The sequence below is a fragment of the Pan troglodytes genome, chromosome 6 (assembly GCF_028858775.2).
Source record: "Pan troglodytes isolate AG18354 chromosome 6, NHGRI_mPanTro3-v2.0_pri, whole genome shotgun sequence".
In the NCBI taxonomy this organism is placed as follows: Eukaryota; Metazoa; Chordata; class Mammalia; order Primates; family Hominidae; genus Pan; species Pan troglodytes.
In genome coordinates this window covers 86909591-86930311 of record NC_072404.2, presented here as the reverse complement: position 1 = coordinate 86930311, position 20721 = coordinate 86909591, and the positions used below count along the sequence as shown (strand labels likewise).

At 42.3% G+C, this 20721-nt stretch overlaps 1 protein-coding gene across 5 annotated transcripts in view; it reads right to left on the bottom strand.

The window, feature by feature from the left end:
- Positions 1–20721, bottom strand: part of PTPN12 (protein tyrosine phosphatase non-receptor type 12) — a 105995-nt gene that overhangs the window by 65334 nt on the left and 19940 nt on the right. For all 5 annotated transcript variants that reach the window (XM_003318550.7, XM_016957637.3, XM_063814637.1 and 2 more), the window contains exon 2: positions 3601–3709. In XM_003318550.7, coding sequence (XP_003318598.4) covers positions 3601–3709 — 109 coding nt within the window. The remainder of the gene's footprint in view (positions 1–3600; positions 3710–20721) is intronic.

The window sequence follows — 20721 nt, the reverse complement described above, 5'->3', positions numbered from 1 at the left end:
ACTTATCAAACTTTAAATAACTTAAAGGAAAAAAGGCACTGTCAATCTGATTACTGCACAGTAATTAAGAACTCAAGCTGACACTCATATATTTTGGTGAGAAGTCTTTGTTTGGGGAAGGGGGCTGCATCCTATGCACTGCAGGATGTGTAGCAGTATTCCTAGCCTCTACCTGTTAGATGCCATTAGCAGCCTGTCCACTCCCGTACCCCAGTTGTGACAACCAAATCTCTCCAGACATTGCTAAGTGTCCCTTGAGAGGCAAAATCACCCTAGTGAAGGCTTTAAAACCGCCTGTGTTTAAATTCTTACCCCACAATATTTAACTGTGTGACAAGCTTTTTAACCTCTCTGTCTCAGTTTCCTGTTTGCAAAATGGCACATAACGGTACTTACCTCAGAGTTTTGCTGTGATGATTATGGTAAATAATCCATTTATCACAGAAATCAGCAAACAATACAAATCAGAACTTTCAGAGGACCAGTTTAACACTACACCACTAACCTTTCCCACTACCCCAGCCAAAACTGTAAACTTCCCCTTCTATTCTCTGCTTTCTCCCTATCCCTCATTCGAACCATACTCTCAATAACACTAATTACCACCACATGACAGACCATATATGTTAATATGTATTGTCCATCACCTTGACTAACATATAAGCTCCACAAGGGCAGGGATTTTTGCCAGTTTGTTTTTTGTTGCATTCCCAGCATACAGTACACCCTCAGAGCTTTCTGTAAAATGAGTAAATGCCAAGGGAGGCGGATGACCTGACGTTAGGAGTTCGAAAGCAGCCTGGCCAACATGGTGAAACCACGTCTGTACTAACAATACAAAAATTAGCCGGATGTGGCGGCGGGTGCCTGTAATCCCAGCTACTTGGGAGGCTGAGGCAGGAAAATAGCTTGAAGCTGGTAGGCAGAGGTTATAGTGTGCGGAGATCGCACCACTGCACTCCAGCCTGGGCAACAGAGCAAGACACCGTTTCAAAAACAAAGAAGAAAATGAAACATCATATGAAAAGAGAAATCTATGGCTAGATGACAGAAAAAGAAAGTGGACAGGCTAACTCTTTGAATGTGTGCATGAATAATTCCAGAGCAATGTAGGATCACCTTAAGATTATCTTGCTTAATACAAAGTATCCAGAAAGCCATGTCATCCCCTATTCTGAGGCAGACTGGTGCTATGGTCTGAATATTTGTGTCCTTCCCAAATTCATAAGTTAAAACATAAATTCCAATGCAACAGTATTAAGTGGTAGGGCCTTTAGGAGATGATTAGATTATGCCTTGTGAATGGGATTACCAGCTTTTACTAAAGAGGCCCGAGAGAGCTTGTTTGCCCCTTCCACCATGTGAGGTGCAGTGAGAAGGCACCATCTATGAGCCAGAGTGACCCTTCACCAGACAGCATATCTGCTGGTGCCTTCATCTTGGACTTCCCAGTCTCTAGAATTTGAAGATACAAATGTCTGTTATTAATAAGCAACCCTGTTCATGGTATTTCTGTAATAGCCTGAACAGACTAAGACAACAGGTGAGAAAAGTGGAGTGTATTTTGCAAAAGCTTAATGATTGGTTACTATGTGCTAGGTACACTGGTTATTTTGCAAAAGCTTAATGATTGGTTACTATGTGCTAGGTACACTGGTTTTGTTTGTTTGTTTGTTTGTTTGTTTGTTTTTGAGATAAGAGTCTTACTCTGTCGCCCAGGCTGGAATGCAATGGCGCAATCTCGGCTCATGGCAACCTCCACCTCCTGGGTTCAGGCAATTCTCCTGCCTCAGCCTCCTGAGTAGCCGGAATTACAGGCACGTGCCACCACATCTGGCTAATTTTTGTATTTTTGGTAGAGATGGGGTTTCACCATGTTGGTCAGGCTGGTCTCGAACTCCTGACCTCGTGATCCACCAGTCTCGGCCTCCCAAAGTGCTGGGATTATAGGCATGAGCCACCGCGCCTGGCCACTGGGTACAATTTTAAGCATTTAATATTAACCTGTCTATTGTGCAAATAATCCTAAAAAGTATTATTATAATCTCCATTTTAAGGATGACAAAACCAAGGCACAGAAAGGATCAGTCCAAGGTCATATAGCTAGCAACTGGTGGAGTCAGGATTTCAACTTCCAGAATCAGAACACTATACCATTATGTTATGTTGCCACTTGTTAATTCTGCCAACACAGGCTATCCACATATCCCACAGCTGATAATAATGTAGAACAACAAAAGGATGAAGGATTAAATTGAGGCAAAGAAGTTAGTGGAGAAAAGAGGGAAAGAGATGAGAGGGAAGAGGTGTTTTAAAAGAGTTATCATGGAAGAAGAAAATTTCAAAAATAGGGATTGATCAATGGCATCAAAATAGTTCAACATTCTTGAATAATCAATATTCTTCCTGTTAGAATAAACAGTAAAAAAAGACCACCAAATCTGGCAATTAAAAAGCCACTGGGCCCTGGGCAACATGGTGAAACCCTGTCTCTACTAAAATACAAAAAATTAGCTGGGTATGGTGGCAGGCACCTGTATTAGAGCTGTCCCAGCTCTCAGGAGGCTGAGGTACAAGAATCGCTTGAACCTGGGAGGCGGAGGTTGCAGTGAGCCAAGATCCCACCACCGCACTCCAGCCTGGGCTACAGAGCAAGACTGTCACAAAAAAAAAAAAAAAAAAAAAAAAGGCACCAAGAACTTTAAAGGCATTTTAGAGAAAACAACCTTTAAGACTGAATAAGAATTGAGGAAATGATGTGATGGAATGTAGATATTTCAAAATACTTATGAAGAAAGAAAAACGACGGCAGCTTTAAAAGATAGCAAGTATGACGTATAGCTTTTACTGGATAAAGTGATGGCACACCTTAAGTATACTTTCAGAGTTAAAGTTATCTTGCCAGAAAACTGTGCTATTTAAGAATACAGACAGGGCACAGTGGCTCACACCTGTAATTGCAACACTTGGGGAGGCTGAGGTGGGAAGATCGTATGAGCTCAGGAGTTTGAGACCAGCCTGGGGAACACAGTGAGAACCCCCACCTCTAAACAAACAAACAAACAAACAAACAAATAAATAAATAAATAAAATATCATTAGAATGTAATGCAATCAGTCTAAGACATATACTTAGAGGCACATATTCAGACTGCTGAGAATAGTAGACACACAGATGTTTGAGTCATCCTATGCTTCATTTTCTCATGCATAATTAATCAATTAAGGTTCTTATGTATAGATATATGAAAAATCAACATTGTTAGCATTTTATAAAATGTATTCAGTTGTCTATTATTTTAATGAAATAACATCTTTGAACAGAGAGTTGACAGAAGATATTTTCACTTGGATTTACAGTATTTAAAAGTAATTTAGTATTAGAGCAACTGTGATACTTAAAGGAAAAAAATTAAACAAAAATTAGGATCAGAAGGAAAAACAAAAAGCACAATTATGAATTATTATCTTTTCATGTACTTTGAAAGATAGGTTAATTACTACTTCCTTAACAGTGAAACTCAGGAAGAATAAAACTAGTTAGGTTACAAAAGGCTAATTAGCATTTCTATGTATTTTATCAAGGGCATTTCCAACTTACATGGCAGTATGTCCTTGTATCTGTTCTTTTTAACATTTTCTTCTTTTTCTCCAGTGGCTGTGGGATATATCTTTTCTGTTCTATATTTGGTAGACAATCTTCTTAACCGCTTAAAATACAACAAATAAAAATTAAAGTTTAGAGAAACAGTGATATTTTCAAATTTTTAATGAAATCTGGTGACCCCAATTCCTCACAACTCATTTTCCTGTCTCTTAGCTCTTAATTTCCCCATCCCTTAATAATTAACCCCAAGGATAATTTCTTTTATAGCATAAGTGCAAACATAAGATTCATATTTATTTCACATGAGCAGCAAAGAGGGAAAACAGAATAAAAGTAATATAATTTAAAGATATCATTAATAAGCTGAGTCAGAATATTTAACTTAGTCTTTAACATATTCGAGTAATTTCAGTGTTTTAACTAAGGGTCACAATAACCAAGTTTTAAAAACATGCCTAAAAGAATTTTCTTCTCTCAATAAACCATGAGCACGCACCCATGATGTGCCAGGCTTTCTCCCAAGGCATAAGCTAATAATTACTTACAAGACACTGCAAAACAAAGTTCTTTCCTATTGAATTGGAAATGTCCAACAAAGACCAATTCTGCTTATTCACTGCATTACAGAACTAGTTTGTGGGTTAGTGACAAATTCTTACCACATATGGCAGTAGGGATGTTCTTTGGGCTGGAATATTTCTGCGTGTCAGTAATACACTTCCTGCTTTCAGAAGCACTGAAAGTCAGTATTGTGAATTGTTCAAATTCTACACAACTACATTGCTGAAATTTAATTTCAAAGGAACTTTCTTTCAGGCCTCAAGACATATTGAAAGCATTCTGGTTTTACCATTCAACAAATTATTAAATACAAATAAAATGAAAAATAAATCTGATAAAATTTAACTTTCTCATTATTTTTGCTACTTGTGATACTGATATTTAAGGAACTAAAACTGCCTATAAACCTTTCTTTTTCTTTGAAAAACGACTAAATTTTATCATCACAATACTAGAGACCTACAACAGGAATACATTTTTTTCTTTATGATAAAGATTTACTAGAATCTTATTCTGCACTGGCACAATGTCAAAGTAAAATTCCCCACATTTATGATGCTATTTCTTGTGATTTCCTGTGGTAATAGAGTTCTCCAAATATATACATGTGTCAGAGGAAAAACTGTATTCAAAAGCAAGTGGGGGCCGAGCATGGTGGCTCACACTTGTAATCCTAGCACTTTGGGAGGACTGCTTGAAGCCAGGAGTTCAAGACCAGCCTGCTTAACAATGCAAGACCCTGTCTCTGAATTGTACTTCTACAACTTTGTCCTCCAGATAAAAATGGGACACACATGAAATGATTTATATTCAAAGTTACATACCACAGCACTTTGTTTGTTTGTTTGTTTGTTTGTTTTGAGACAGGATCTCACTCTGTTGCCCAGGCTGGAGTGGTGCGATCTCGGCCCACTGCAACCTCGGCTTCCCAGGTTCAAGCAATTCTTGTGCCTCAGCCTCCTGAGTAGCTGGAATTACAGATGCGTGCCACCAGGTCCAGCTAATTTTCGTATTTTTAGTAGAGACAGCATTTCACTATGTTATCCAGGCTGGTCTTGAACTCCTGACCTTAGGTGATCCACCCGCCTCAGCCTTCCAAAGTGCTGAGATTACAGGTGTGAGCCACGCGCCCAACCACTGCAGCATTGTTAGTAACAGCAAAAAACTACAATCAAAGAAACCTCTTAATACAAAACTGGCTAAATTTGTTTTATTCATACCATCAAATATGAGAGAGCTGAAAAACAAATGAGTTAGCTTTTTATATGTAGTAAGATGACAGTATCTGAAAAATACATAGTAAGTATAAATGTAAAAAGCAGGAAACATAATAGTGTACATTATATACACAGTGCAGTATGTATATATGTAATATATTACTACTGGTGTTAAAAAGAAATAAAAACATTTGCATTTGCTTGTACATATGCATATATCATCTCTGGAAGAAAAACTATTAACAAAGTATGTGTCTGTGGGGAAGGGAAATGGGTACCTAAGGGAAACGGATGAGAATGAGACATTACTATTATGTCTTTTCATATCTTTTGGATTGTATGACTGTATTGCCTGTTCAAAAAATTGAACGTAAATAAAAAAGGACAGTAGAAAAGATTGTTTATGATGTCGTTACTCCATATTAACAAAGATCCTCATGGTTACTTATATACACATCTTGCACATTTAATTAGAATGTATTTTCTCTGCTCAAAGATTAAGCATCTGAAAAGATGTATTTTTAGATACTTATAGTATCAGTGCATTTCAAAATATTATATCTGAATCTGACTTAGAGAAGGATATCAACTTAAATAGTTGCAGAAACACAGAGGGGAAAGGAATATATCTTAGGTCAATGTCAGTGAGAAAAAATTTAAGCACAAAGAGTGGTTGAGTTTAATTATAAAATGTGAATGTACCTCACGAATGCCTGGTACAATCACTCTAAGCTTTTTCTTTTTCATTCATTCATTCACTCATTCACAGACGGAGTCTCACTCTGTTGTCTAAACTGGAATGCAGTGGCATGATCATGGCTCACCATAGCTTCAAACTCCCATGTTCAAATGATCCTCCTGCCTCAGCCTCCAAAGTGGCTGGAACCACAGGCTCATGTCACCATGCCCAGCTAATTATTATTACTATTTTTTGTAGGGCTGGGGTCTCCCCATGTATGTTGCGGAGGCTGGTCTCGAACTCCTGGGCTCCAGCAATCCTCCTGCCTCAACATTCCAAAGTGCTGGGGAATACAAGTGTAAGCCACCATGCCTGGCCCACTCCAGACTTTTCTTCTTTTACATGACAAATTACGTTATTGAGAAATGTGCAAAACAAAGCTTTTATGTGAAATGACTTTACATGTCTCATAATGAACCTTGAGAACTTTTGTGTCCAAATATTTATCTTATTTAAGTTTGGATTTTCATTTATCCAGTTTTCTTAAAGCCTAGCACGCCATTTCTTAAAATGCTTCCTATATTAAAGTTTAAAATGGAGAATGCTCTATTAAAATAAAAATCTACAATAGTGTTCTTAGCAATTTTCATGCCCATCAGAGATACAAAAGTGGTCCATAAAACAAGTAAAAACTTTGTTTTGTACTTTAAAAAGGTATCTACAAGTTGGAACTTATTTCCCACCGAAAAATGTCAGCTTTATAGTAAGCTACATAAATTAAAATTCTGGATCTGGTACTTTCTTAGCTGTGTGACAATTAACATATTTAACCTCTCTGTGTCTCATCTATAAAACTGAGATAATAACCTTTACTCAGCAAAAGGTCTAGTACATAAAATGGCTCAATAAATGTTAACTATTATTATTGAACTAATTACTGGAACTCTTTAAATGTTGTTACTTCAGATTTATTTCTTTAAAACCTTTCCTAGATCAAAGATCAGAAACAGTTGCATATTCCAGGTCAATTTATCTGCCTGAAATTGCAAAGCAGTTTGTCAAATTTGAGTGTGCTTCAGAATCACCTGGAGGGCCACATTGCTGGGCCTCATCCCAATAGTTTCTGATTCAGTAGGTCTGAGGTGGTAATTGCCTGATAATTTGTCTTTTTAAAAGTTGCTAAGATTCTATTTAAAAAAAAATCCCATGATAATCATTTTTCTGTGTCTTTGTGTATGCTTTTTCTTTGCTTGTTGGTGGTCTCCCCACTTGCACACCTCCAAAGTTTACTTATCTTTTAATTTTAAGCCCTAGCTCCTACAGAGCTTCTGATGCCCTTCCTCCAGACATAATCTTCCCCTCTGAATTGTTTTACCTTTATATGTACTTTTAGAACACTTACATTTCTTACTCTTATGATAAATATATAAAGAGAATACATCTAATTTGCCCTGTTAAACAATAAACTCTGTGGGTACAAAATTACCACCAGATTAAGATCTGATTTGGCCTAGAGCAGGGTTTTTTTTTTTTTTTAACACATCAACATTAATGTCTAAATAGTTCCTGAATAGAAGTAGCACCAAAGTTCATTTAAACTCTATGAAACAGAAAGTATCTACACATATAATTTCATTTTAACTTCCCAACCACTATTCTATTGTCTCTGATGAAGCTATTACTAAGAAAGAAACAAAAAAATTCTGTATTATTGAGAAACATAATATACTAAGAAACCTTATTCATAGACTGTATGAGAATAGCACTAAACATTAATAAAATAATTCATTTATTATATAATTTAATTATTTCATATAATCCTAAAGCAAGAAAGAATTTTTAATCATTTACTGTATTAACTGGGCAAAAATATAGCTAAATGATGTCCGTATTAAGTTATAGGTACCCACCACACCCTTTATCGTGTGACTTTTTTAAAAAAAAGCTAAGAAAACAAACAAATCCTTTAAGAAAGCATTTGCAATTAAGTCTACCCTAAAGATCTTTATTGAGACAGGGACTCACTCTGTTGCCCAGGCTGGAATGCAGTGGTGCAATCACAGCTCACTGCAGTCTTAAACTCCTGGGCTCAGGTGATTCTCCCACCTCAGCGTCCCTTAGCGAGTAGCTGGGACTATAGGCACGCACCGCCACGCCTGGCTAATTGTATTTTTTGTAGAGATGGCGTTTCGCCACGTTGTCCAGGCTGGTCTCGAACTCCTGGACTGAAGCCATCTGCCCACCTTAGCCTCCCAAAGTGATGGGATTACAGCCATAAGCCACTGCACCAGCCTACCCCAGAAGTCTTTAAAAAGTCACATAAATGAATTCCAAAAATAACTGCACTCCTTTATTACTGTTCTAAAAAGTCAAGTCTATAAAAAAATCATGCTGCTATAAAGACACATGCACACGTGTGTTTATAGCGGCACTATTCACAATAGCAAAGACTTGGAACCAACCCAAATGCCTATCAATGACAGACTGGATTAAGAAAATGTGGCAGGTTTAAAAGTTTTGCTGAGCCATGGAGGGAGGCGGCGGCGGCGGCGGCGGCGGCTCGGGTGGCTGCGCTGGGAGGCGGCGATGAGAGGCTCGCACGCCTCCAGCCCGGCCCCGGCCCCCCGGGACGGAGAGCCGAGCAGCCCCGGCTCTGGGCTACGGACTATGGGAGAATAGCTCTGACCACCCGGCGAAGCATGCCGCCTGCCTTGGCCTCCCAAAGTGCCGAGACTGCAGCCTCTGCCCGGCTGCCACCCCGTCTGGGAAGTGAGGAGCGTCTCTGCCTGGCCGCCCATCATCTGGGACGTGAGGAGCCCCTCTGCCTGGCTACCCAGCCTGGAAAGTGAGGAGCGTCTCTGCCCGGCCGCCATCCCATCTAGGAAGTGAGGAGCGCCTCTTCCCGGCCACCATCCCATCTAGGAAGTGAGGAGCGTCTCTGCCCAGCCGCCCATCGTCTGAGATGTGGGGAGTGCCTCTGCCCCGCCGCCCCGTCTGGGAAGTGAGGAGCGCCTCTACCCGGCCGCGACCCCGTCTGGGAGGTGAGGAGCGTCTCTGCCCAGCCGCCCCGTCTGAGAAGTGAGGAGACCCTCCGCCTGGCAACCACCCCATATGAGAAGTGAGGAGCCCCTCCGCCCGGCAGCCACCCCGTCTGGGAAGTGAGGAGCGTCTCTGCCCGGCAGCCACCCCATCCAGGAGGGAGGTGGGGGTCAGCCCCCACCAGGCCAGCCGCCCCGTCCGGGAGGGAGGTGGGGGGGTCAGCCCCCCGCCCGGCCAGCCGCCCCGTCCGGGAGGGAGGTGGGGGGGGTCAGCCCCCCGCCCAGCCAGCCGCCCCGTCCGGGAGGGAGGTGGGGGGGTCAGCCCCCCGCCTGGCCAGCCGCCCCGTCCGGGAGGGAGGTGGGGGGGGGGGGTCAGCCCCCCGCCCGGCCAGCCGCCCCGTCCGGGAGGGAGGTGGGGGGGGTCAGCCCCCCGCCTGGCCAGCCACCCCGTCTGGGAGGGAGGTGGGGGGGGTCAGCCCCCTGCCCGGCCAGCCGCCCCGTCTGGGAGGTGAGGGGCACCTCTGCCTGGCCGCCCCTACTGGGAAGTGAGGAGCCCCTCTGCCCAGCCAGCCGCCCCGTCCGGGAAGGAGGTGGGGGGGGTCAGCCCCCCGCCCAGCCAGCCACCCCGTCCGGGAGGGAGGTGGGGGGGTCAGCGCCCCGCCTGGCCAGCCGCCCCATCTGGGAGGGAGGTGGGGGAGTCAGCCCCCCGCCCGGCCAGTCGCCCCATCCGGGAGGGAGGTGGGGGGGTCAGCCCCCTGCCAGGCCAGCCGCCCCGACCGGGAGGGAGGTGGGGGGGTCAGCCCCCCACCCGGCCAGCCGCCCCGACCGGGAGGGAGGTGGGGGGGGGTCAGCCCCCCGCCTGGCCAGCCGCCCCGACCGGGAGGGAGGTGGGGGGGTCAGCCCCCCACCCGGCCAGCCGCCCTGTCCGGGAGGTGAGGGGCGCCTCTGCCCGGCCGCCCCTACTGGAAAGTGAGGAGCCCCTCTGCCCGGCCAGCCGCCCCATCCAGGAGGGAGGTGGGGGGGTCAGCCCCCTTCCCGGCCAGCCGCCCCGTCCGGGAGGTGAGGGGCGCCTCTGCCCGGCCGCCCCTACTGGGAAGTGAGGAGCCCCTCTGCCCGGCCAGCCGCCCCGTCCGGGAAGGAGGTGGGGGGGGGTCAGCCCCCGCCTGGCCCGCCGCCCTGTCCGGGAGGGAGGTGGGGGGGTCAGTCCCCCGCCGGGCCGGCCGCCCCGTCCGGGAGGTGAGGGGCGCCTCTGCCCGGCCGCCCCTACTGGGAAGTGAGGAGCCCCTCTGCCTGGCCAGCCGCCCCGTCCAGGAGGGAGGTGGGGGCGTCAGCCCCTCGCCAGGCCAACCGCCCCGACCGGGAGGGAGGTGGGGGGGTCAGCCCCCTGCCCGGCCAGCCGCCCCGTCCGGGAGGTGAGGGGCGCCTCTGCCCGGCCGCCCGTACTGGGAAGTGAGGAGCCCCTCTGCCCGGCCAGCCGCCCCATCCGGGAGGGAGGTGGGGGGGTCAGCCCCCCTGCCCGGCCAGCCGCCCCGTCCGGGAGGTGAGGGGCGCCTCTGCCCGGCCGTCCCTACTGGGAAGTGAGGAGCCCCTCTGCCCGGCCAGCCGCCCGGTCCGGGAAGGAGGTGGGGGGGTCAGCCCCCCGCCCGGCCAGCCGCCCGGTCCGGGAGGGAGGTGGGGGGGTCAGCCCCCCGCCCGGCCAGCCGCCCGGTCCGGGAGATGAGGGGCGCCTCTGCCCGGCCGCCCCTACTGGGAAGTGAGGAGCCCCTCTGCCCGGCCACCGCCCCGTCTGGGAGGTGTACCCGGCAGCTCATTGGGAATGGGCCATGATGACAATGGCGGTTTTGTGGAATAGAAGCGGGGGAAAGGCGGGGAAGGGATTGAGAGACGGGATGGTTGCCATGTCTGTGTAGAGGGAGGTAGACACGGGAGACTTTTCATTTTGTTCTGTACTAGGAAAAATTCTTCTGCCTTGTGATCCTGTTGATCGGTGTGACCTTACCCCCAACTCTGTGCTCTCTGAAACATGTGCTGTGTCCACTCAGGGTTAAATGGATTAAGGGCGGTGCAAGATGTGCTTTGTTAAACAGATGCTTGAAGGCAGCATGCTCGTTAAGAGTCATCACCACTCCCTAATCTCAAGTACCCAGGGACACAAACACTACGGAAGGCCGGAAGGCCGCAGGGTCCTCTGCATAGGAAAACCAGAGACCTTTGTTCACTTGTTTATCTGCTGACCCTCCCCCTCCACTATTGTCCTATGACCCTGCCAAATCCCCATCTGTGAGAAACACCCAAGAATGATCAATAAAAATAAATAAATTAAAAAAAAAAAAAGTCAAGTCTGACCATTTTACTCCCACATTTAAAACCTCTCCTATGTGTCTATCACCTCTAACATAAACTACCAAATCTTTAATTATAAGATATGTTGAATGTTGCCTGTCCAATTTTCTAGCCTCTTTTTATAATGCTCTTATTAGAGTTTGATGCTTCAGTCATATAGAATTACTCACCACCACTACGACTAGCAGTAACCCTCCATTTCTTAAATATCAAAGTTGCACAATTTTTCCTCTTACTGGTGAGCAGGGCTCTGGCTAAAGTGTTATTTCCTTTTTGAAGGCTTTCTTGAACCTTCCCTCCTTTACTGCTCCTCAGCCTTCTGCAATGAGTCCATAACACATTGTTCTATTGCCACTTGTGAAAAGTATTTTGTAAGTATTTCAGTACTTGTCTGTCTCGTCCACTAATCTATAAAACTGAAGGCAGAGATTAGACTATCTTACTGGACTTTGTAGACCAATAGCTAATGCAAAGCAAAACTCTCATTACAAATTGAAGAATTATTTACTGAGCCTTCTCAGACAAGTCAGAGAAACATTTTTAATACTTAAAATTTTTGATGCAAACAAAATTCGAGTTTAATATTCACTTTGCTTTAAACAGTTTATTTCCTAAAACACTAAATTTGTATTCCCCTAATCCTAAATCAATAAATGGATTCTCAAAAGCCTCCAAAATCACATGCAATGTGACTTTAAGATACCCATTTGTGTGTCAAGATTCAAGTTCTTAAAAGAGTGGAACAGTTCATTGTTCATCTAAGCTCCTGAGAATGTTTAAAGTTTGTTAAATCTCTCCAGAGTCAAAGAGCTGTCTATTGGCCTGTCCACTGGATGTGTAATGGGCATCACAAACATGCCCAAATAGCACCACCATTCAACAGTAGTTCAAGCCAAAAACCACCACCATTCAACAGTAGTTCAAGCCAAAAACCTAACACTCATCCTTGATTTGTTCCTTTATCTCGCTCTTCTCCCCATCAGCAAATCTTGTTAGCAAAAATATAGCTAATTGTCTTCATATTCACTGAACAGACTTTGAAGTGAAAATACATTTAGACAGACAAGCGTTAAATTAATTTGTTGGCTGGATTTTAAATCAGCACAATTAAGAAAACAATAAATTAACACAAAAAGAAACAGCACTAAAATGGAAATTAAGCTAACTGAAATTCCTTTTGGAATAAGATGGGATATATAGAAATTAAGTATCAAAGCTGAAGCGCTCTCATGCTCTGTTATTAGACCACACACCACTGCCTCAAATTCCTCAATGTTGTAACACTTAAAACACAGTACGAGTTTCAGCTGGGTGCGGTGGCTCATGCCTCTAATCCCAGCACTTTGGGAGGCCGAGGCTGGTAGATCACGAAGTCAGGAGATCGAGACCATCCTGGCCAACATGGTGAAACCCCATCTCTACTAAAAATACAAAAATTAGCTGGGCATGGTGGCGCATGCCTGTAATCCAAGCTACTCGGAAGGCTGAGGTAGGAGAATCACTTAAACCAGGAAGGCGGAGGTTGCAGTGAGCTGAGATCGTGCCACTGCACTCCAGCCTGGCGACAGAGCGAGACTCCGTCTCAAAAAAAAAAAAAAAAAAAAAAAAAAAACACGACAACAAAAAACAACAACAAAACACAGTATGAGTTTCATAAGGCACAACTTTTAGTAAATATGCATATAAGAATATACAAATATTAAAACTATACTTTGTATAGTAAATAAAAATGGAAATTACTTTAAGCTTAAGAGTTATACTGTGGCAAAATATTAAGGCTACCTAACCCATAAAATCATACTCCTTTTACCTAATTGCTCCGGAAAATTTCTGGGGCAATTACTGGAGAATTCATCTGAATTTTAAAAGGTAGCAGGTTTGGGACATAGTTCACATTCAATAACCATTGTTAAATAAATAAATTCATCTGGCTTTATATTTGAAAATTTTAACTGTCCTCAGTAAGAAAAACCACACCATCTTAATAGTATTAATTTAACCCTACAAACTGCATGAAAACCAAACCAAAATTTCTTAAAACCCCAAATATAAATTAATAGCAGCATACAGTAAAATTAGAGTACCAGCCAAAGTAACACTATACTATCTCAAAGTAACACTGTATTATCACTATTTTATCTCTAACTTTACAAACATACTTACATAAAAATATGTATATGGGCTGGGCACGGTGGCTTGTGCCTGTAATCCCAGCACTTTAGGAGGCCGAGGTGGGCAGATCACTTGAGGTCAGGAGCTCAAGACCAGCCTGGCCAACATGGTGAAACCCAATCTCTACCAAAAAATACAAAAATTAGCCAAGACTCGTGGCGTGTGCCCGTAGTCCCAGCTACTCAGGAGGCTGAGGTTGCAGTGAGCCGAGATCACACCACTGCACTCCAGCCTGGGTGACAGAGCTCCATCTCAAAAAAAAAAAGAAAAAATGCACATCACTAACGATAATGGTTATAAGCAGCTAAAATAACCAAAGGGTCTTTCAACTATACAACTGCAATGTCTACCTTTAGTTGCAAAATATGCAACTCTGCCTATCAAAATTCATCTTCCTATCTTTGCTCACTGTTCACCCACTGCTGCATAACAGACTAATTCTCTCCCTTTTTTTTCAGAAATGCATGGCTATGCCTCCTCATTTGAAGCCAACTCAGGATTGATAATAAAGAAAGTAACTTTGAAGTAAACAGGGCCAGTCTTATGAGTCTTGGAGTAATAAAATGATTCTGTGCTTTGCTCATGTCAAAATCTATGCTTCACTTATTCCCCTAATTGTCTGCCAAGAAACTCCCTGCTTTTTACTAGCCCAATACAGAAATCATCTTCATGAAATTTTTCCTGATAGTAGTACTGGCATACAGGCCCATCACCCACTTCCTCATCTCTATCTACTTTATATACACCTCTTATCTAGAACATATCCCAGTGTACAGTAATTATTTAGATATGCACATATGCCATCCCTGATAGAACACGAATTCCCTGATTTAGACCGTATCTTCTATTAGTAATAGCTACTATCAGCATAATCCTATAACAAATAGTAGGGAGTAAATAAACTGTTAGGTCTTCTATGTAAATCAGAATTGACCAGTATACTTAAGAATATATTGCTTACACTTCATTTCTACTTCACAATAGGGCAGCTTTAAGTCAGAGAAGCTGGGGTTCAATTCCTAGGTTTCATCAATTACTAGCGAAGGAGATCTCTCCAATATAGCTAGATAATCTTCCCTGAATGCGTGTAGCAATAGTCCTTGATTTTGAGAATGTTTTAAAATAAAACCTTGTACTACAGACTTCATGTTTTAAAATAATAAATATGGCAAATCATAAACTAAATGAAAAAATGTAATAAAAAAACAAGGCTGTTCTTTTTTTTTTTTTGCATAGCCTAGACAATAAGCAAATGATTTTTTTCTTCTCTCCTGTCCCTTCGTGAGAAAATACAAACTTACAATGCAAGTTTACCCTTTCCCTATCCTGAAAGTATATTTTTATGGAAATAAAAGTAGAATCCCACTTGAACTAGGAGGACAATAAAATTTTGTCATATACATTAATTTTATTGAAATGAAGATATCTAATACAATAAATGGAAAGTGTTCCAGGTTTGATTATTTTTGTTTCAACTCACAAGGCCCTCACTTTCTTTTACCCATTTCCTCATCATCCATTATCTAATGTCCCTCTATATATTTAACTTAGCAATCGCTGGTTCCACTTATGTTCCGCCAATCCCAATTTCAAATACTTTGTCCCTATAGTAAATTACCCTAAAATTCCAAAATCTAGATATTAAAACTATGGCTCCCGACTATGTCTTCCTTCATCTGGTTATGCATCCTGATTCTGATTTAAGAAAACACAATCACTATAGTCCCACTTAGTCTTCATAGGGGCACACTCTGCCAAACCCAGACTCCCAAAGTATTACAAAGCAATCCATCACTAATCTCATTATCTCATAGTATATAATAAAAACATACAGCAGGCCGGAAGCAGTGGCTCACTCCTGTAATCCCAGCACTTTGGGGCCGAGGTGGGTGGATCACCTGAGGTTGGGAGTTTGAGACCAGCTTGGCCAAGGTGGTGAAACCCCATCTCTACTAAAAATACAAAAATTAGCTGGGCGTGGTGGCATGCGCCTGTAATGCCAGCTACTCGGGAGGCTGGGGCAGGAGAATCGCTTGAACCCAGGAGGCAGTGAGCCGAGATTGCACCACTGCACTCCAGCCTGGGCAACAGAGTGAGACTCTGTCTCAAAAAATAAATAAATACACTTTGGTAGGCCGAGGCGGGCAGATCATGAGGTCAGGAGACCGAGACCATCCTGGCTAACACGGTGAAACCCCGTCTCTACTAAAAATACAAAAATTAGCCGGGCGTGGTGATGGGCACTTGTAGTCCCAGCTACTTGGGAGGCTGAGGCAGGAGAATGGCATGAACCCAGGAGGCGGAGCTTGCAGTGAGCCGAGATCGTGCCACTGCATTCCAGCCTGGGCGACAGAGCAAGACTCTGTCTCAAAAATAAATAAATTAAAAAAATAAAATTAATTAATTAATTAATTTAAAACATACAGTAAAATTGAGAATATTAAGTTCTAGTATTAACATATTAAGCCACAATTACATCAATTCTCTTTACCTCCGATTACAAAAATAAAACAAAGACTCCCAAATTAGTAGCAGAGATTCAGAATTCACACTTCTCTCTGCAAAAACAAATATAGCACAGGAAGAGTCACTTGTGTAGTTTAAGAGACCTCAATACTTATTGACCACTATATGGAAAAAAGTTATTTTTGCAAGGCCGGAGACTGCCACAGTGCTGTGGTCAGCTGACCAAACTTTCTAAAGAGAAACTACACTTCCTGGTGAACCACTAACTCCTACACCCTCTGAAAATTTCATTTTTCCCTTTATTACCCTACTAAAATTACTTTTAGCAAGTCACCAATAATCTCCAACAGGCATCAAAATCTTAATAGCTTCAATTCCTATGAAGTATTTCATATAGATGATTCAACAGACACAATTTTACATCCCTGTATGACTTAGCAATCCACTCGAACCATTGTGATGGCTACTATCAAAAAACCAAAATAGGCTGGGCACAGTGGCTCATAACTATAACCCAAGCACTTTGGGAGGCCAAGGCAGGAGGATCGCTTGTGCCACTTGAGGAGTTCAAGACCAGTCTGGGCAACACAGCAAAACCTCAACTCTATAAAAAACAAAAAACAAAACAAAACAAGCCAGAGTAACAGGTATTGGCAAGGATATGGAGAAACTGGAACCCTTGTGCTCTGTTGTGAAATGTAAAATGATACAGTTACTATAGGAAACAGTACGGTGGTTCCTCAAAAAGTAAAAGTAGAATTATCATATCATTCAGCAATTCCACTTTTGGGTATATACCCCAAAGAACGGAAAGCAGGGTCTCGAACAGATATTTGTACAACCATGTTCACAGCAGGAGCATTCACAATAGCCAAAAGGTGGAAGCAACCTAAGTGTCATGCTATGGGCAAATAGATAAACAAAATGTAGTATATACATACAATGCAGTATTTTTCAACCCTTTAAAAAGGAAGATTTTGACACATACTACAACATGGATGAACCCTGAGGACATTATGCTAACTGAAATACACCAGTCACAAAAAGACAATATTTTATAATCCTAATTATATGAGGCACCTAGAATTGTCAAATCCATACAGACAGAAAGTGTAATAGAATGGTGCTAGAGGTTGGAGGAAGGAGGAGAATGAGTTTGGAATAAAGAGGGTGGTTTAATGGGAACAGAGTTTTAGCTTTCTAAGATGAGAAGAGTTCTAGAGATTGGTTATACAACAATGTGAACGTACTTAACGCTATTGAACTGTACATTTAAAAATGGCTTAGATGATAGGTTTTCATGTTACATGTATTTTACCACAATTAAAAAAAAAATTTTAAGGGAAAGAAACCCTTAGTAGTTGTTTGTACAGAATTAAATGTCCTCTCCAGTATCAAAAAGAACAGCTAGTTGCAGGCAAGCGCCATTAAAGTATCTCAGATTACCAGGTCACATAATATTCATACAACATTAGAAAGTTCTGACCTATTCACGAATTAACTGTTATGATATTCCCAAAAAATATTTTTAAGTTTGCTGACATACTGGATTCAGAGATTTATAATAAAAAGAACTTCCTCTTCAAACTCAATTATCACTTTTATGATGACGACTGGCTTCACATTAACTCCACCTAACCTATCCTATGCCCAGGGACTGTTTTAGGTGCTAGTGATAAGAGATGAATAGGACAAAATCCCTGCTCTAATGAGGCATATATTCCAAAAACATGTCCTAGTCATATAGTACTTGTCATTCTTGCCTTTTATATCCATCATGTTTACACATTTTATCCCATCACTACCAATGCCGCCATCACCCAAGATTATAATTCACTGCCTCACAGATAATAACCTATTTCTTTTTCTTCCCCCACAGAGCCTAGTGTCCTCCAAATACACATTCAACAAAGCAGGGCAAGTCTGCTAGACATAATAGACATTGATAACCCATTCAGAACATCACATAGTCAGTGAATTGGCACCCTATTTTCACATTCAGTTCAGTAAGTTTATGTAATATAATTTATAAAACTAGAGAGCAAAACTTAAAATGCTATTTGAAATTTAACATCTGTGGTTTAGCATCCTATTGACATATGAAGGTAATAAAAACTGGAAGTGTAATTTAAAATAATTTACCTAAAGTAGTATCTCCTTGTCCTAAATAACATACCTAAAGACACTCACTTTTTGATTCACTTCTTTATTATATCACCTACAATGTTACCAAGGAAAGCTTTCACTGTTTTACCATCAAGGGAAAATGTGCACAATGAAGGGGTCAGATAATACACACATGTAAAAAACTCAGCATATCAACTGATCCAACATATCACTGAATATAACCATACTCAGAGCTATAATTTATCACAGCTAAAGGATACAAAGTAAAAGCAGCAAAGAAAAAGGCACAAGAGGCAAAGTCCAGAAGAAACTAGGCACAAGCTTTCAAAAATCCTCTTCTAATGAAATTACACACGATCCTCTAATTCCTGCAGAAATAAGTTGTGACAACATGTGTGAAACGTTGTCCACAAGGGAAGCGCATTAGAAATAAAGTGCCCAAGGCTTTTATTGGAGGCTGGTTACACAGGCACTCTGCCTAAGAATATACCAAAATTCCAGACTCCCAGAAAAAAAGTAGATGTTCAACATAAACCATATTATTTTTTATTTTTGTTTTTCAGAGAGAGAGTCTTGTTCTGCTACCCATGCTGGAGTGCAGTGGCATGATTAAGGCTCACTGCAACTTTGAACTACTGGACTCAAGTTATCTTCCTGCCTCAGCTTCCCAAAGTAGCTAAGACTACACAGGTGCACACCATGACATCTGGCTAATTTTTAAAAATGTTTTGTAGAGATGAGGTCTTACTATGTGGCCCAAGCTGGCCTCAAGGAATCCTCCTGCCTCGGCCTCCCAAAGCACTGAGATTACACGATTGAGCCACTGGGCCCAGCCCATAAACCACATTGTTTGTACAGTTTGGGCACAGTGAACCACTCTTATCAGGGGATAATGGAAATTCTCCCAAAAGTCTAAGTTCCCAGACACCAGCCAAGGGATAACATTGTAAGCAGGCCTTTCTAAGGATAGTAGTCTTAGGCCTGCTATGTTACTCTTTTCTGCATACAGGTATAAAATGAAAAAGCCAAACTCTCTCCCCTCCACATCTGTTTCCTTTTAGGTAACCAGTTATGCAAAGTCTCCTTACTAATAGCTATTTTAGGTTGTTTCACAAAAATTGTTGCATACTTGGACATACTATTTTATGCACATATGCAAGTATTTTTACGGAAAGATCCCTAAAGTTGACATGCTGGATCAAAGAGTATGTACATTTATCAATTCTATTAGAAGTGGCCAAACTGCCTTCCAAAACAGGCTTCACCAGTTTACCCTCCCCTTAACGGACCTAGAAACACTAGTTTTCTATATCCTTACCATTTTCTTTTTCTTTCTTTTTTCTTTTTCTTTTTTTTTTTTTTGAGATAGAGTCTTGCTCTGTTGCCCAGGCTGGAGCGCAGTGGCGTGATCTCGGCTCACTGCAACTTCCACCTCATGGGTTCAAGCGATTCTCCTGCCTCAGCCTCCCGAGTAGCTGGGATTACATGCGCCCACCACCAGGCCCAGCTAATTTTTCTATTTTTAGTAGAGATGGGGTTTCGCCATGTTGGCCAGGCTGGTCTCGAACTTCTGAGCTCACGTGATCTGCCTGCCTCAGCCTCCCAAAGTGCTAGAATTACAGGTGTGAGCCACCACGCCCAGCCGCTATTCTCAATTTCTGAATTATTATGAATTTTTGAGTTTTCATCAAATTTGGTAGCTACTCCCCCAACAGTTAATGATGATTAACTTCAATTTTTCTGATTATTGGAGAGGTTGATTTTTTTTTTCCTGTGTTCAGCACTTATTTGCATTTGTCTTCTGGTAATTATCATACCATACGCCCATGTTTCTACTGAAATGTTCTTTTAATTGATATATAGAAGCTCATCTTAAAAATCCTTTCTATAAAGCCTTGTATGACCCTTCTAACAGTATGTGACTTTTTCCTTTTAAGAGTCCTAATTGCACAGTGTGAATGTATCTAATGCCACAGAACTGTACACTTAAATGATAAATGTTTTGTATTAATACATTTTATCACAATAAAAAAATGCAAAAAAAAAATCTGTCACTCAATCTTAAGAGCAAGTAAAAAGCTAAACAAACTGAAAAATCAACAACTTTTCTTAGATCTGTAAGAGAAGTTAAGTCACAGGTCAAACAGCTGCCCCCAAACTGGAGAGACAGAAGGTGAATACGGAGAATCACGAGTAATCAGAGCAGAAACACTCAAACAGCAAACTTCCATAAGAAACCTGAACTGTAATTGATGAATTGCTAGAGGCTCAGTGTGAACAACTATGAGGGTTAAAATCTCCAGGGGAAGCTGGATGCAGTGGCTCATACTTGTAATCCAAGTACTCTGGGAGGTGGAAGCGGGAGGACCTCTTGAGCCCAGGGGTTCGAGACCAGCCTAGGCAAACACATTGAGACCCCACCTCTACAAAAAATTTAAAAATAGCTAAGTGTGGTTGCATACATCTGTAGTCCCAGCTACTAGGGAGGCTGAGGTGGGAGGATCACATGAGG